Source organism: Impatiens glandulifera, chromosome 1 (genome assembly GCF_907164915.1).
Source record: "Impatiens glandulifera chromosome 1, dImpGla2.1, whole genome shotgun sequence".
NCBI classification, from domain to species: domain Eukaryota; kingdom Viridiplantae; phylum Streptophyta; class Magnoliopsida; order Ericales; family Balsaminaceae; genus Impatiens; species Impatiens glandulifera.
In genome coordinates, this window is record NC_061862.1 from 51907668 (window position 1) to 51926750 (window position 19083).

Genomic DNA, 19083 nt, shown 5'->3' on the forward strand with positions numbered 1-19083 from the left:
AAAAATCTTGTAGGAGTATTCCTTTATATCAAATGTAGTGAAGAGTGAAAGAAAAATAAATAATCTATTACGCTACCACATCTTTTAGTTACTTGGAATCATTTCATAATAGGCAAACACTTACTGTATTACATATTAAACTTCATTATTTTATTATGATATCTATTGATTTGATTTAGTCCCTAAAAATTAAATATTATTATTTAAAGCGAAAACTGCATAAAAATAAAAATTTGCAATATCATTATTACTAATAATTTATATGTGCTAGTTATGAGCCTAGTTAATCGTAAACAACTTTCTTATATGTATGATTAAAATCATATTTTAAAATAATAGTGTACTTATATATGAGGGATTGTTAAGATGTGAAAGATGAGCATCAAAATTATCAACACATGAACAATCCAGTGGAGTGTGATATTTAAAACTTACAAATATCACTAGAAAGAAGTAGACGTATCCCTCGGGTTTTGTCTGTGCCTCCTTATAGTAGACTAGGATTGAAAATTTTGGCCAGTAAAGCTCCAAATTCACAAATGATTTGTACTTATCACAAATTATTAACATAACAAAAATAGAATAATCAATTAATAATGTTGTTGTTTCTTTAACTCACTTCCATAAACAGAAATTAAAATTCAGATAAAGGCAAATGGTATCATTAGAAAAAACTAGGTAACTATATATGATTTGATCACAATCTGTCACAAAGGTTGTCTTATAAGTCCTAATATGAAGGTACTATCTATATGTAATTACTGTAATACTATATAAATCCTGGGAATGGATACATTATTAGGTCAATAAAAGGATGAACTACGTTTCTTGGGATCTAGAGACATTCACAAATGTTCTATCAAACCAAATAAGAGGGATGAACTGGAATGGCTAAAAAGAGAGACCACCACTATAAGTTCTTACCCATAAAGCTGCAAATCAAATTGAAGTTCTTGTTCCTGTTCACAAATGATAAGTACCTGTCACAAATTATTAATACAACAAAAAAAACAGAATATCAATTAATCATGCTGCTATCAAGTTATTAACACAACAAAAATAGAATAATCAATTTGTTTCTTTAACACAACTCTATAAACAAAAATTAAAATGTTTTTCGCAATTAAAAAGGATGTCATTGATGAACTGAAGATTTCTCTTATCTCTATAATACTTGCAGAAAACAAAAAGAAGAGAAAAAGAACAGTCAATTTTTCATCATTAAAGAAGAGAAGAAGGTTGCTGCCCTACATTCCAACTGAAGATCCCACCAGGAGATTAGAACAAATGGCCTCGCTGGCAACAACTCTTACATCAACCGGAGTTGATTACAGAAACGAGCTCACTTACATGCCTGGAATGACTCCTAGATTCGCAAATTCTGCTGCTTTGGAGCATAGCGGAATGCAGGTAAAATGTCTTAACAAAGATCGAGGCTTCCATCATTCAATCGATTGGATAGTAAAAATTCATATATATATTTGAAATTGTGCAGGTTCTGTCAAAAGAGGATTGTGAAGCCTTAAATTTGTGCAAAAGCATGATGGAAAGAGGGGAATGCCTTCCCCTAATGGTTGTTTATGACCCAATTGAAGGGTGAGTTAATTGTAGTTTATGCCTTTTCTATAAAGAATAGAATACACATGTACAGAAAAAATGGTTTCAAGATTTTCTTCCTTGTTGTTTTGGATAGATATATACTGTTGAAGCGGATAGACTGATAAAGGATCTGACTATAATATCGGAATATGTTGGAGATGTTGATTATTTGAAGAAGCGCGAAAATGATGATGGAGATAGCATAATGACATTGCTTTATGCTTCTGATCCATCAAGAAGTCTCGTTATCAGCTGATAACAGAAGCAACATTGCCCGTTTTATCAATGGCATCAATAATCACACACTGTAAGTAAACTGTTTTAAGATTTGATCTGATAATTCATATGTTCCGTTGTATGACTTATGAATAAAATGCAGGGATGGGAAAAAGAAAAGGAATGTCAAATGTGTGAGGTTTGATGTTGATGGTGAATCGCGAGTTTTTAATTTTAAATTTTGAGAAAAGGATGTACTACGTTTCTGAGATATGAAGACATTCGCAAATGTTCTATCAAAGCAAAGAAGAGGAATGAACTGGAATTATTAACCTGTTATGTTTGACTTCTTCCTCAGCCAATACCTGCAACTGGTATTTGAAAGTTGAGTAACCAAACTAGGTAGAGACAGGGGCGGAGCCACACATGGGCTAGGGTGGGCTCCAGCCCCACCTAAATTAAAATCTTAAAATAAAATATTTTATATATGTATGTGACATATGATCCTTAGCTTATATAAGATGAGGTCATATCAACCTATTAAGGATGAGTACCCGCCGACCAAATTTGGAAATCAAAATCGACGGTTCCAAAGTCATTGGTTTAAGAAATTTACTTGGTCAGAATACTCTCCTTTGAAAGATGCTGCTTTTTGTTTCCCATGTTTCTTTTTTGAACATAAGCAACCCTAAAAATCTACATTTACAATAGATGAATTCAAATATTTTAAATTAATATTAATAAACAAGTTAAAATAGTTATATTGGTTTTATTCAATATTTAAATAAAGAATTTGATATCCCTGCTCAAAAACCTAACAAATCTCCTAGAATTGATGTTGATGTAAATTCTCTTAAACTTGATCTAGCATTACGTATTCCGATATAGAAATATCATTTTAATCAAATGGATGAAATTAGACGAGCTTATATAAGATGAGGTCATATCAACCTATTAAGGATGAGTACCCGCCGACCAAATTTGGAAATCAAAATCGACGGTTCCAAAGTCATTGGTTTAAGAAATTTACTTGGTCAGAATACTCTCCTTTGAAAGATGCTGCTTTTTGTTTCCCATGTTTCTTTTTTGAACATAAGCAACCCTAAAAACCTACATTTACAATAGATGAATTCAAATATTGAAAGCGAGTTAATGATAGGGATAAATGCTATTTTGTTATGCATATAGGATGTAATATTTCACCAAATAATAGGGCAGTTGAATATCTTGATAATCTAATGAATATTCTTTTCATATTGACAAAGTACTGAATGCATAGTATTCAGATTAAAAACAAAATAAAAATTACGGCTTACAGCAACTATTGAAAACACTCGGTGCCTCACTTTGCAAACGTGTGCATTGAGAGGGTATGACGAGTCTCCATCTTCGAATAATCGTGAAAATTTTATTAAAAAAAAGCGGAGTATAGAAAATTAAATCTGAGATGCAAGTTGAAGTCAGCCCCACGTAATTTTTTATCCTGGCTCCGCCCCTGGGTAGAGACGTTTGTTTACTACTGAGTTACCTTCCCCTTCCTGTTGTTCAAAACATTTGTCATCCCCTAAGTCAAATTATGAGAGGAAGATGCAGAGGAGGAGGGTTGGAAGATACCCGTGGCTTCTGAAATCTAAATTAGGTCAACTAAGAGCTTTCGAGATCATCTCCTTTCAAACAACATCCGTTGATTGCAATGACCTTGTAGAAGAGATGATTTATGTCCTTTTCGGCTCTTGCGAATCTCAGCCTTCTTTCCAGATCCGCTGCCGTAACGCAGCCTGATTTGAGAGAGTTTGTTGTCGAAACTGTCTGGATCTGAGGATGCATCAGCAGCAGTGGATTTAGTTTCGGCGTCGTCGGAGTCATCAGCGGAAGATCGGACGGTGAAGGAAAACCTAGAAGGTGAGAAGTTGAGTTTATGTGGAGATTAAGAAAGTTACCATTTGGATCACCCTCTCTCTACTTAACTTCATCTATCTCATCGTGTGAATGTCCTATTTTCAGTTTTCCTTATATTTCACACATTAAAAAATTGATGATGAAAAATGTATATATTTTATTTTATTTTAGATATTAAATAATTTGACTAGTTTGTAATAAAATTATAACTGATCAAATATTTAAAAATCTTACATTTTTTAAAGACTAATTAGTTAAGGATGAGAGTGAAAATAAAAACTGTTTAAAAAATCTTTTAATATTGTAATTATTATGTATTCATATTTTTATTTATTTATTTATTAAATATTAAAAGTTAACCTAATGAAATATATAATATACATTATTAGTCAAATATTGGATAGTCATTAATGGTGGACCTCTAGTTTCATTTTTCAATCTGGCAACAAAAATTAAATTAAGGGGTAAAGAAAATGTCATAAGTCTAAATGGTAGTGACCTTTAATCAAATAAAATTAAAACAATGGAAAAAAAAATTATCAAATAATGAGATAACCAACAATAATTAAAATAATGGTCTTGTTTGATTCTGACATGTAAATTACAAATAAATTACTTACCTAATTTATTATATTATTTATCTACAATTTCAATTTATTTTATTTTATCTAATTTTAATTTTATTTAATTATTTTGATATTAGTAATAAATTCATATTTAATTTAATGATTAACCGACTACATTGTAAAAAGTATTTAAAAAAATAAAAATAAAACATAAAAAAATATTAAAACGAAATGTTTAATAATCATTTGCTTATAAGAATTTTTTAAAATATGAATAAATAAAAAATTATAAAGGTCATAGGTAGTAAAAGGTTGGTAAAATATTTATTTTCTGAACTTTTGCCAACGCTTAATAAGCGTGGGCAGTTATGTGTCACTAAATGCATGTTTTGTTGTAGTGATAATGATCCATAGTTGTAACCGATATAAATTGTTGTAAGCCATTGGTGGCCATTTGTACCAAGAAAGGCCATCGATTATTGTGTGGGGAACTATCAGCTACTAAGGAGAGAACTGGAACTTTCAAAATGTTGTCGGCGTCGTAAACCAAGGCAGCTTTGGACCATGTTGTCATGACAATAATCGCGTGGACTGGCTGCTCTTTACTAAGCTTCTCAACTGCAATAGACAATTGTTGTTTCTGTAACATTTGGGGTATCAAATTGATTCTAGTAAGCAGACATGCATATTACCTGTATTAACGAGTTGAAGAGTGTTTCCAGAGTCTTCCTAGATAACAAGTGAAAAGTTGTGACTGATTGAGTTGTTGTTGTAGTTTTGAACAGATATTTTCATGGCTGTTATCTGATGTTTGGCAAAACGAGAATTAACATTGATGATTGCAACATTGTTTGTGGAAATCTTGGCTGTTTGTGCCATAAACAGGGGGGTAAAATGGAGTTGTAGAAGAAACATTAGGAGAATGAGAAAACTGGACCTCCAGGCCATGTTATGGGGTGTAATAGAGAAGTAGGAATTCTGGATCTTCTGTTTAGTATTAAGATAAAGAAGTTGCATGAAAGTGGTAATAGATAGAATATTCAGTCATTCAAATCTGTAAACAGAAGAGGAAGAAGACGACTAAGCAGTTTGAAGGAATGAATACGGCAATAATACTATTATTTGTTAATGAATGTGGTCCATCTTCAAATTGGCCGACCTCTTGGTTCAAGCAAATTGTACATATTATGCAACTGTCATTAGTTTATTGCATTATGTATAAAATAAATGGTTTTAGTAAAATCACCTATTATCATTGATTGATAGTCTGACACTCTTCAAGTCTCCTCCATAGACACACATGGACAAGAATCAACCAAAGGCATATGAAAGACTATAAACAATTTTGACTTTCTATGAAAGAAAAATGTAATTCTTGATAATTTGGAACGTAATTTAATTATTAAAAGTAATTCTAGTAACTCACGGATAATTTAATATAAGTATTCTTAGGAGATCAAATTACACGAGTTTAAATCTAACTTGAAACGATTTAAGTTGAAATAAATGTTATAATTACGAGGTTATATTATATCATATATTTATAAAAAATAAAAGGAATCTTAAAAAGTATTACTTAGTTGGTATTGATACTTAAAATAAGCCCATAGGTCTTTAAAATATTGGAGACAATTATGTTTGTTATTGATGTTTTTGTGTGCATCATTTAAAATATTAGTTTTTGTGTTAAAGTTAAGATTCCAAAAGAAGTTGAGTCAATAAAATAAAATTTAAATATTTTAAGAATTGACCGCTCTGTCCAATAGTTTGGAGTATCTTATTAAAGATGTCGTTCTTTCTTAATTTATTATTATTTTTTTAAACGTTGAAGGTTATAAAAATTACTTTTAACACTTCAATTATCTTAATTAATTTTATGGAATCTAATATTATAATCTATTTTTAACCCTATTAAAAAAAGTTGATATTTTATTTTAGCGAGTTCTACTTTATAAGTTTTTAAGTGTACATTGTTAGTTTCTTTAATCTAAATCTTTAATTCTTAAGTCTATAATCTATATACTCTATGTCGATAAATTGAGATAAACTGTAATTGCGGAAACATACCTGAATCTTGAACGAAGAACGGTCCATTGAGTCGTTCTTAGTTATTCTCTTCTTCTTGATCTTCACTGGATCTTGGATCTTCTTGTTCTGAATCTGGACCTGGATCAGAATGTGGATCTTCTTGTTCTATATCTGGACCTGGATCGGAATATCTGATGTGGGTGGGGTTTAAGTCTTCCAACCCTATATCGATAGCCCTTTAGTGTTCTTGAGAGATGAACCTAAAACCTTAATGTTCGATGAGAGAAACAAATTAGGTAGGCTATCTATATGGGTTGGGGACCTAGCCCTAATATACCCATTTATTATTCGGCCCATCAACGAAATAATAAATGGTATTTCTGCTTCTACACAAATATGTCCCCATATTTATTATAGATGTCTAAATAAGCCCATAACTTTTATACTTTAATAGATCACTTTAATTGGGCTTTAATCTTTATTATGATCACAACTAATATACAATTATTAAATAATATATGTACCCAAATATTGGAAATAATTCCAACAATCTCCCACTTGGGTCATATAATATTTCCTTCAATTGTATATTATAACCTTAAGAGCTCAAAACATTGTTATCATTTCCAAATACATCTATATCAATCTCGTCCATCAATTATATCAACATAGGATTAAAGCGATTTTTGTTACATTAGTTCGTAACTAAACCCTCAATAGTCACATATGTCAATACAATCAAATGACATAGATAAAACATGGATGTGTAGTGTGGATTAACATATAGTGTGATCTTTAACATGTCTAATACCAATTGGTCATCCTTTATTCCTTATAGAGATCAATCTGAATAACTTTATAATCTTGATTTCTTTAAAAGCTAAATCTTTAATTTCTTTAGAAACTGATTGTTTAATGTGCACATAAATTCCAAATTTTATCTATACAAGCATCAAAATACAAACTCTCACTAAAACTGTATATCATCTAAATATGCAATATCCATATGAACAATATGTTCATGAAAGACCTCAGATAGCAAATATTTAGAGAACTGGTCCGTAATTTTAGAGTTTGTCCAAATATGCTCAATAGATAAGTAAACATTATGAATTCTTTATTTTCCAAATAGTTCGACTTAGTCGAGCTCATATTACTCTTAAAGTAAAAGAACTACAAATTATTGTCACGTAATATCTTTAGTGGTCTTTCTATATCATTCATAATTTGCAACCCCGTGACAAAATTTTGCAGTCAGATTCTTTAATTGGATACCACAAAACACCTAATAAATTCTGCCATCAACTTGAAATAATTAGAGTGTCTACTTAACACTCTTCCAAAAATTAATTCTTTAAACTAAAATGATGTGGCACGAATTTTCAACTGTTTTAGTATCCAACAAAATTCGAATCAATATACCAAATGATCTCTATCCGATTCGATTTCACTATATGAGTATGTAATGTTTTGTTCTTAAAATGTCACATTACTTGTTTGGTTGCTTTCTCAATGATCCAAACCAGGATCCTTCAAGTATTTGTCCAACATCATAATTATACTTAATTTCTTGATTCATATAATCTTGAGCATACATTAGACTCTTGTTTAAGGAGTCTTTTATATATATATATAAGCCTAACATTGAAATACTTATGAGACTAATTTTGTCTCTAAACCTTTTAGAATATCTAACAATTCACAATTCTTTAGTCCAATTTATTTTCTTTAGGCCTGTAAAGCCTAACCTTAATTAGACAACCCAAAAAGAATTTATTAGTTATTTCAATTGAAACGTATTCCATATATAAGTTGTAGTTATTTAATTATTCTCTCCAAATAAATTTATTATATGGAGATATGTCCTAAATGTTTTTTTCTAAATAAAGAGTTTCTGAAATTGTTCCTTAATTCTTTATCTTTAATTTGAATTGTCATTATTCACGTCGATGTTTCTTTCACCATCAATTGATTTTTAACAACTAACTCAACCATACATTAACACACTCACTTTAGATAGTAACACCTAAGTTCCAATCAAATGTGTTTGAGTACTATAGTTAAATTACTCTTAGAACAAACAAAACAAACTTATAATATGTATTCTTTTATGCACCACTTTCTTTAGTAATTTTCTTTTAGGTGCAATATCTGCAATTCTTACAACCTCATTTCTTTATTATCGTTTAAGGTATTTGCTAAGTGAACACTATTTATGTTATTTTTTATTTCAATCTTTTATTTTCTTATACACAATTGATGTGAGTTCATATAGAGACTAAGTCTCCCTTTAGACAACTACAATTCACATCAATTAACTTAAGTGTGAATAAGAAAATCCAAATTAGATGCATGAGAATACATTAATGCAATTCTAACTTTAATGCATTTAATTTTGAAACAAAATATAACATATATTATGGTGTATTTCTTATGATATATTTAGTCTAGAAATATCCTTAGCAATTTTAACCCTTTTAGATATAATTCTTAAAAATAACAATTCAGATACGCCTTAAATCTATATCATATAAAATGAACTTAAGATGTTGACAAGAAAAATCCGTATAAGTAGAAGTGTTAACTAAATTAGATAACAAAACAAATGAACAACCATACTCACAAAATTTTAATAATCACGTAAATTCAAAATACTGGTACGTCTCATCATAAGATACCAAACGCTACATTAATATTTAAGTTTTTGGACATTAAATATTAACTTGCAAACGGTACTCTTTTGTAGTAATCAAATATTAACAATAAGTCCTGTCAAACAATTGGTTATCTTTGGATAGTCCAATTATTCATATGGCACACCGAATAATTGTTACATATTTATTACCACGTGTGCATAACGTTATTCTGACAAATTATTTATCTTCCTTTGAGTCGATTAAATAACCGCATGAATTACATATACACTACCTTCTTAATTTATAAAACATATTAACCTACACAAGAGAGCCTACTTTGGTAGGATGTTGCTTCAATTAATTGATTTAATAAATTAATAACTTATGTACATACTCGACCAATTATTAAACTTCCTTTTGTCCGATTAATAATCGCATAATTACAAACACAACCGTCTTAATCTTATAAAACAAATATGTTCTATAAATTAATAATTTGTACATTCTTTAAATTTTCCATCCGCCCAATTATTAACCTTCCTTTGGGCCGATTAACAACCGCATAATTAAAATTTTAAGTGGGCATAAAATTGTACCAAATTTTGAATGTGTTATTAATACCTAAAATCCAAATATTGTTTTATGTATCAAAAAATCGCATAAATTCCATATACGTGTAACATAAAACAAATAATTGTGATTTTACTTATCACCTAAATACTTCTGAAATATGTAAATATATATCCAAATATGTAATATAACATGATTGATTATTCATTCAAATATAATAATAAAATAAAATAATGAAATAATCAATTAAATACGGATAAAATAATGAAATAATCTAAAATTCTAAATTTATCAATTAGGTTAATTGATTTCCTTAATTCTTGATAAATAACTTAATTATTATTGAAATTCTTTATTTATAAAATTATTATTAATAATAAAATAATAATATTACTTTATTCTCTTTTTCTTTATTCTTGATTTTTTTTTAATTTCTACATTAGAAACAGTCATTAAGTCTATTCATTCTTTTTTTATATTAATTCATTGAATATATTTTAATATATAATTTTTAATATTCTAATCAATATTTATAAAATATTATAAATATGTTAAAGTAAATATAGAGATGTATATTTTCCTTTACTTACTTCTCAAATCATAACATATATCATAAATATATATTAAAATTCATAACATATATCATAAATATATATTAAAATTTTAAAATTCTAGAATTCCATAATATATTTTACTTTATTCTTAACTGTATATAAATTTATTAATACAATAACAATTATTTTAGGAATAAATATTACTTCAATCTTTAACTAATTAAAATAATATTATTATTATTATTTTAATTCCTTAAATTAATTATAATAAGTAATTATTATTTTAAAACTGAATTCTCTTTACATAATTATATAATTAAAATGATAATAAATTATTATTCTAAAATTCAAATTTCCTTAATTAATTCAGTTATAATTATTATTAAATTCATACACAAAATATATATCAATAAATAATATATATATATATATAACCTAAATATATATAATATATTAATTAATATTTCCTTAATTATCTAATTAATAATAATGAGATATTAATTTGATCAATTCTTTAAAAAATAAAAATCAACTTCTTTACCAATAGATTTTTCTCAATATATAATTAATTAATTCCTTAATTAATAATAATTCATTATAATTCATTATTATTCTAAAATCTAAAATTCTTTAATTAATTATAATTACTAAATTCTATATATATATATATATTTAATTATTGTTTACCATAAATTTTTAATTAATTATTTAAATAATAATTAAATATAAATATATAACTTCCTCAAATATATATAACTGAAAATATAAATTCTTCTTACTTAAATTCAACAGGTTATTAATTTGAATTATTATTTTCAAATAAATAATTAAACCCAATTCTTGAAATAAATATGATTTATTATTTATAATTAGAGAAATGATTAGGTGAGGGAATGACGTGGCATAATCTTATTCGATGAAAAAATCAAATAATTTCTCTTTTTTCTCTCTTTCCTCCCACTTTTACATTTTCCAAACAATGAAGGTGATGCCACGTCATTCCCTCACCAAATTCCCTCACTAAATTCCCTCCCTCTATCACTCCTCTTATAATTAAGTAAATAAAAAAAACATATTAGATCAAGAATATGAATGTCTATTCATATTGTTTAATTAATAACAAATATATAACCTCAAATCAAATATATATTTATATATATATATATATATATAATAGAATTAATTTCTTCTTAATTATCTCATCTTTTGTTCTATACATAATATTTAGTCTTATTTGACCCTAACTGTAAGAAACAAAAATTGAACAAAAAAAACCTATTTAACTTCCTTATTCTTATTATGAAAATTCAATTCAATTTATTCAATTTCCTTATTCTAATATGTTTATTCAATGTGAATATACAGAAATTTAATTGTTATTCATAATCTTGTTAACCAAATTCAACAATCTATCTTTATCCTTATTAGTTCTTATTGAATTAGACGAAGAACATATATGAATGTCTTTTCATATTTAAAAAAATATATATATTTAAAAATCTAAATCTCAATAAATCGACATAGAGAGGCTCTAATACCACTTGTTAGTTTCTTTAATCTAAATCTTTAATTCTTAAGTCTATAATCTATATACTCTATGTCGATAAATTGAGATAAACTGTAATTGCGAAAATATACCTGAATCTTGAATGAAGAACGGTCCATTAAGTCGTTCTTACTTATTCTCTTCTTCTTGATCTTCTCTAGATCTTGGATCTTCTTGTTTTGAATCTGAATCTGGACCTGGATCAGAATGTGGATCTTCTTGTTCTATATCTGGACCTGGATCGAAATGTCTGATGTGGGTGGGGTTTAAGTCTTTCAACCCTATATCGATAGCCCTTTAGTGTTCTTGAGAGATGAACCTAAAACCTTATTGTCCGATGAGATAAACAAATTAGGTAGGCTATCTATATGGGATATGGGTTGAGGACCTAGCCCTAATATAGCCATTTATTATTCGGCTCATCAACGGAATAATAAATGGTATTTCTGTTTCTACACAAATATGTCCCCATATTTATTATAGATGTCTAAATAAGTCCATAACTTTTATACTTTAATAGATCACTTTAATTGGGCTTTAATCTTTATTATGATAACAACTAATATACAATTATTAAATAATATATGTACCCAAATATTGGAAATAATTCCAACCTACATTGTCTTATTTACTATTTTTATTTTATTATACGCATCTTGAAATTTTTTTAAAATGATCTATGCAATTTTATTATAAAATGGATAGTCGTTTAAGCATAACAACAAAAGCATAACATTTGTAAAAAAATCACACAAATAATACAAAATTAATGTGTGTGGAGATTTTCTAAAAGAGCAATAAGCTCTCCGATTGAATTTCCCGGCTTCCCACTTTGAAACTCGTATAATGTTAGTACGATAGCATTGTGAATGATTCGCAATGGTCGTTTATGATAATATATTATAGATATATTATATTATATTCTAACATTCCTTCTCAAACTCACCATACAACAATAATAAACATCGAGAGTTTCATCGTTATAAAACGAAAATGCGATCAACAAAAAGTTACGCATCATTCTTAATCTTCTTATCTTCCTTTTTTTCTCTCTTCTTCCCAATTCATTGATCATTCATAAAAAAGTAACCCTTTTTCGATTCAGAATAACCAAAATTAATAATCCACAAAACCAAATCAAAATCAATCAAATTAAACCAAGTTTCACAAACTGCTCAAAAACAAACCAAATTTAACAATGTCTCACAACAACAAACAAAAACCAATCAAACAAGCTTCACAACATAGAGAAAATCAAACCAAATTCAACTTCCTATTCTCAACAACAACAAAAACCAAACTCATTAAACCATCCTTCACATATACACTTCTGAATTTTTCTCTTCCAAAACTAATAATTAAGCCAACCTTCTTAAATCACCCACCAAAGATGAGATTTCATCGCAACCCATAAAGCACATTAATTCCACCTCTTCTAAACCATCTAATTTAACCAAATCAACCTTATATTTGTTCAAGTTACCTGCTCACTCAAGAACAAAACAACCAAACTCATTTTCACCAAGCTACCAAAATCCCCAATCCAACTAGATGAAAACAAATCTACTCAAACGAAATCTAAAACCTCAAATAAGTTGGTTAAGACCACCAAAAAAATAATATTAATAATAAATTAATAGAGCTCTCCATCAATGACTAAGGTAACCATTGATGGAGGCAGCGGAAGATTATCACTTGATTGACTCAAGAACGATAACAAGGCTCTAATACAATGTTAAAATAAAGATATAAAGATTGTATTAAATTGTTATTCATGATTACATAAATTATGTCTATTATATAGACATTATAATTGACATAAAAAAACTAAATAATATAATATTGATATTATCACAATTTATAATATGGTGATAATATCTTAAATATATATTATATTATATTCTAACAATCTCAATATTATTGATCTTAGAAGGGCTAACGAACTCCCATCCTCTACCGACCATGCACCTAATTGTGGAATTGAATTTAAAGTAGGGGCTTGACCGGGATAAACTACATGCCTCCTCCGTAAGGTCTGAAACAAATTTGACAAATTTTCAAAATTTTGGGAGAATCTTCCAAGGGATAAGTAATTCTTGAGTCCAACAAGGAGGGAAAAAAGTAATGAAACAGTGGATATGAATATGGAAATAAGGTACAAGCCCCAAAAACTTTCTAGACCAAGGTTGTCGGTTACAGTGTTCGACATGCTAGACATGCTACCGTTGAACCATTTGTCTTCCAAATCCTTTAGCTTTCCATTCTCGGACATCATTAATATGGACTCGGACACATCATCAACTATCGATGACCCTTTTTGGAACACCTTCATCCCCACACATTAAAGTTTTAAACCAAACCATCCATTAGAAGAAAAGAAAAAAAAGACCATAGTTCATTTTTGAGTTATTTAGATAATCAATTAGTATTATATGGATAACCAATAGTTATGGACAAACAAACGGGTAGATTTGATCCATTTTAAGGGATATTTCGAGTCATCTGATTTATTCGAATTCAATTCGGACCGAATTTAACCAAAACTACAAAACTTGGGTTTGGATTGTGTTTGGGTAAAGTCAATGCCGACCTTGGGGTAGGCCCAGTAAGCTTTCGGGCTTGACCGTCCACTCCTGAGTCAGCCCATTTAATAAAACATGTAAGATATTTTGATAAATTTATGATTTTTTAAACATAAAATATTTTAACTCATTATAACATCCCCTCTCAAGCTCAAGTTCATGATACAACAACAATAAGCATTGAGAGATTCATCGTTATAAAACGAAAACGCGAACAACAAAAAGTTACGCATCATTCTTAATCTTCATGTCATCCTTCTTTTCTCTCTTTTGCCCAATTCATTGACCGTCCATAAAAAATAACACTTTTGCCCAATTCATTGACCGTCCATAAAAAATAACACTTTTTCAATTCAGAACAAGCAAAATTAACAACCCAAAAAAACCAAACCAAACCAAAACCAATCAAATTAACCCAAATTTCACAAACGGCTAAAAAAACAAACCAAATTCAATAACATCTCACAACAATAAACCAAAATCAATCAAACAAGCTTCACAACATAGGGAAAACCAAACCAAATTCAACTTCCTATTCTCAACAACAACAACCAAAACCAAACTCATTAAATTATCCTTCACATATACACTTCTGATTTTTTCTCTTCCAAAACTAATAATTAAGCCAACCTTCTTAAATCACCCACCAAAGATGAGCTTTCATCACAACCCAAAAAGCACCTTAATTCCACCTCTTCTAAACCATCTAATTTTTAACCAAATCAACCTTCGATTTGTTCGAGTTACCTCCTCACTCAAGAACAAAAACAATCAAACTCATTTTCACCGAGCTACAAAATCCCCAATCCAATTAGACGAAAACAAAACTCAAAGGAAATCTAAAACCTCAAATAAGATGGTCAAGACCACCGAAAAAAACTATTAATAATAAATGATTAGAGTTTTCCATCAATGACTAAGGTAACCATTGATGAAGGCAACATAAGACTATTACTTGATTGACTAAAAAATCATAACAAGGCTCTGATACCATATTAGAATAAAGAGATAAAGATTGTATTAAATTGTTATTCATTATTACATAAATTATGTCTATTATATAGACATTATAATTGACATAAATAAACTAAATAATATAATAATATAATATTGATATTATTACAGATAATATCTTACATATATATTATATTATATTCTAACAATTTCAATATTATCAATCTCTGAAGGGCTAACGAACTCTCATCCTCTACCCGACCATGCACCTAACTGTGGAACCGAATTTAAAGTAGGAACTTGACTAGGATAAACTACCTGCCTCCTCCTTAAGGTCTGAAACAAATTTGACCAATTTCCAAAATTTCGGGAGAATCTTCCAAGGGATAAGTAATTCTTGAGTCCAACGAGGAGGAATAAAAGTAATGAAACAGTGGATATGACTAAGGAAATAATGTACAAGTCCCAAAAACTTTCTAGACCAAGGCCGTTGGTTCCTATGTCGGTTGCAGTGTTCGACATGCTACCGTTGAACCATTTGTCTTCCAAATCCTTTAGCTTTCCATTCTCGGACATCATTAATATGGCTTCGGACACATCATCAACTATCGGTGACCCTTTTTGAAACACCTTCATCCCCACACATTATAGTTTTAAACCAAACCATCCATTAGAAGAAAATAAAAAAAAGACCATAGTTAATTTTTGAGTTATTTAGATAATCAGTATTATATGGATAACCAATAGCTATGGACAAACAAACAAGTAAAGCTTATCCATTTTAATGGTTATTCGAATTCAATTCGGACCAAATTCAACCAAAACTACAAAACTTGGGTTTGAATTGGATTGTGATGGGGTAAAGTCAGTGCCGACTCTGGTAGGTCCAGCAAGCCTGACCGCCCACTTCCTAGGCAGCCCATTTAATAAAACATTTAATAAAACATGTAAGATATTTAGATAAATTTATAATTTTTGAACCTAAAATATTTTAACTTTAGTCTTTCAACATACAAACTTAGAAATTTTATTTAGTTATAAGTTTAAATTTCACCACAATTTTAAACTAGACCTCAAAAAATCAATTTTTTTTTATGATTGGGGCAGCCTGAAACTCAGCAAGCCCGGGGTAAAGTGACTATTAATAATCTTGTTGTATAGGTTATTTAAAAGTGTTATTTGTGTAAAAAAAAAAAGGTTTAAGATATAAATATAAAATAAATAAATAAATGTAAAAGGGATGTAGAAAGTAGTTTGGTTGTATACTTACAAAGCCTAACCCTCCAAATCTGTAGGTTGGTCCGGAAACTTGGTAACCATGGTTTTCCTTAAGAAAGACCTTAAGATAAGGTAGCTCAAGGAAGGCTGCCGTGATGTTGCCACTTCTGAATGCGTCTGGATAACTGTACTGACTACTGATGTTCTTGATATTGGCAGGGCTAAATTCAAGGACTTGTTTTAAGTAATTTTTCACAAACGAGTCGCCATCGCATCCCACGGGTGCGTTTGTCTTGATGAGCCAGCTCACATCGGTTATGTTGGGAACTAGCCTTGGGACCGTTAGCATTGAGGTGAGGCTGGCTTGATAGCTTGACGTTACTACAAATACTACAAATAACCATAAGGCAACTACTATCCTACTATAGTTGCTCTGAATCTTTTCTCCTGCAAACAAAATATAGTAATTAATGATATTGTGGTAATTTAACTAAAATCGTGAACATTTTTGTATCAAATAATAATCCCTTACTCTGAGAAAAGAAGAGCGTACAAAAAGTGAACCAAAGGGCAGTGCTGATTTGATTTTTCCAAGGGCCACCAAATTCAGGATTGGATTGTCGTTCTAAGAACCAAACAATGAGGGTAGTGTAGATCATAACAAGGGCAGTTACCAACCACATTTTCTTGTTAAATGGCTTCACAAAAAGCCAACCTCGGTTCCCTTCCCCTTTCACCAGGACCATCATAGACAGCCCCGACTCGGCGAATGGTTGCGTGAACTCCACATATTTTGACCGGTTTGCAAGTATAGTTATGTCTCCAACTATAGCGTCAAATGTCTGCAAACACATACACAATTGTAAATTAAAATGAAAGTCATTTTATTCATTTTGGACCACAAAAAAATGTTGATTAAAACTTGTTTGGTCAACAAATGTTGCCATTATAAAATAAATATATTAAGACTTTTCCCATTGCCTATTATTATTATTGACCTTTGATATTTGGTTATTTGAATTAATTTCTTGGCTTGTTTAATGTGTATTTTTAATCCAACATCATATATCAACCTACAATTAATTAATATATTTATCAAATCACAAGGCATCAATTAATATACAAATCCTTATTTTGTAAACATTTTAAAACTATAAAGATTCCACCTTATCAACATGTCTACTTATATAATATTCATTACACTCAAACTTATGAAATGAAAATATGGGTTAATCTACACTAATAATTCAAAAGACTTAAATTAAACCATACCTTGTTGATGAGATTATCAATCAATGCATCATAAGTTCCGATAAACGGAAGAAACTCGTAAGGCAATGAATAATGAGAAAAATGTCAATTTTATTTATAAAGTTGGAGGGAGGTGTCAAATTTATTTACAAAGTTGTAAAATTCTATTTATATATACAAACTTGTCAAAATGTGTCAAAATTAGTTGACATAACGGAATGTTTCAAACGGAGTTAATTTTTTATCCACGTAGATATTTATTTTATATTTTGTTTTAACCTATTTTTTTTCATTTCAAACAGACTTTTTCTTTACATTTAATAAATAAATAAATAATAATTTCATTCTCTCTCCTCTTTCACCCGATTCATATTCTTCTCATTTAAATCTTAATCTCCAAAATCTCATCCACCATTTCTAAGACCCACTTTGTCTTCTCTCTCCGAATTTCACCCTATGTTCTTCTCAATTGATGTCAAAGTAATAGGTTATATATTCAATACGAGAAACATCAAACTAGAAATTCTGGATTTCATTTGAATAATTTGCCTGCAACTAGGGGATTAGAACAATAAGTTTTAGAATTTTGAAAAATAAAATTGAGATTTTGATAAGTTAAATGTGATATGTCAGTTGTTTGTCATTGTTTCTGATTGTTCTGATTGTTCTGATTGTTCTTCGTGAAGGAAAAACTAGTTCCAAGATCGCTTCAACTAGGGTTTTTTAAACTCATTTAGTTAGATCCTCAATCACATAGTTCAATGGCAGATAAACAAGGTTTATTACAGATATTATATTGTTTGATCGAAACTGGTCCATTCGATGAAAACAAGTCTGTATTATCAGGCCTAACAGTAATATCAAAGTCTATGAATGATCTAGTTAAAAAAGAAATAGCAAAAAAAGTTTGCGACGGCTGTGAAAGAGAGGGGATGAAGATAATGGTGGGCTGCCTGCTAGTGAAGAGAGGGAATGAAGATGATGGTAGGTAGAAGAAATTTTTTTTTATTTATTTAATTTTATATATTAAATAGAAAAAGAATGTCTGTTTGAAACCTAAAAAATAGGTTAAAAAAATATAAAAAAATAAATATCCACGTGGATAAAAACTTAACCTAAAAAATAGGTTAAAAAAATATAAAAAAATAAATATCCACGTGGATAAAAACTTAACACCGTTTGAGACATTCCGTTATGTTAAATAATTTTGACACATTTTGACAAGTTTATATACATAAATAGAATTTTGCAACTTTGTAAATAAATTTGACACCTCCTTCCAACTTTATAAATAAAATTGACATTCTTCCCAATGAATAATTCTTCTCAATAATTTGTATCGCTTCTTCGAAAAGTTCGATGCAGAACCCTGTGTATTCATTTTTACCTTCCTTTACGATAATCTTAACGAATTTTTCGAACGAAGTATTGGCCTGGCCGGAACTCCTATTTTCAACCGTTTTT

General features: G+C 29.1%; 1 protein-coding gene and 1 pseudogene across 1 annotated transcript; one reads left to right on the plus strand and one right to left on the minus strand.

The window, feature by feature from the left end:
• Positions 1-1110: 1110 nt before the first annotated feature.
• LOC124927714 lies at positions 1111-2197 on the plus strand (annotated as a pseudogene).
• Positions 2198-15382: 13185 nt separating this feature from the next.
• On the minus strand, positions 15383-17708 carry LOC124930659 (glutamate receptor 2.7-like). Its single transcript, XM_047470995.1, has 4 exons — positions 17641-17708; positions 16901-17210; positions 16421-16815; positions 15383-15780 (listed from the first exon to the last, which is right to left on the minus strand). Exons 2-4 carry the CDS (start codon positions 17115-17117, stop codon positions 15397-15399), a joined length of 996 nt encoding a protein of 331 aa, XP_047326951.1. The 5' UTR covers positions 17118-17210; positions 17641-17708; the 3' UTR covers positions 15383-15396.
• Positions 17709-19083: the final 1375 nt, after the last annotated feature.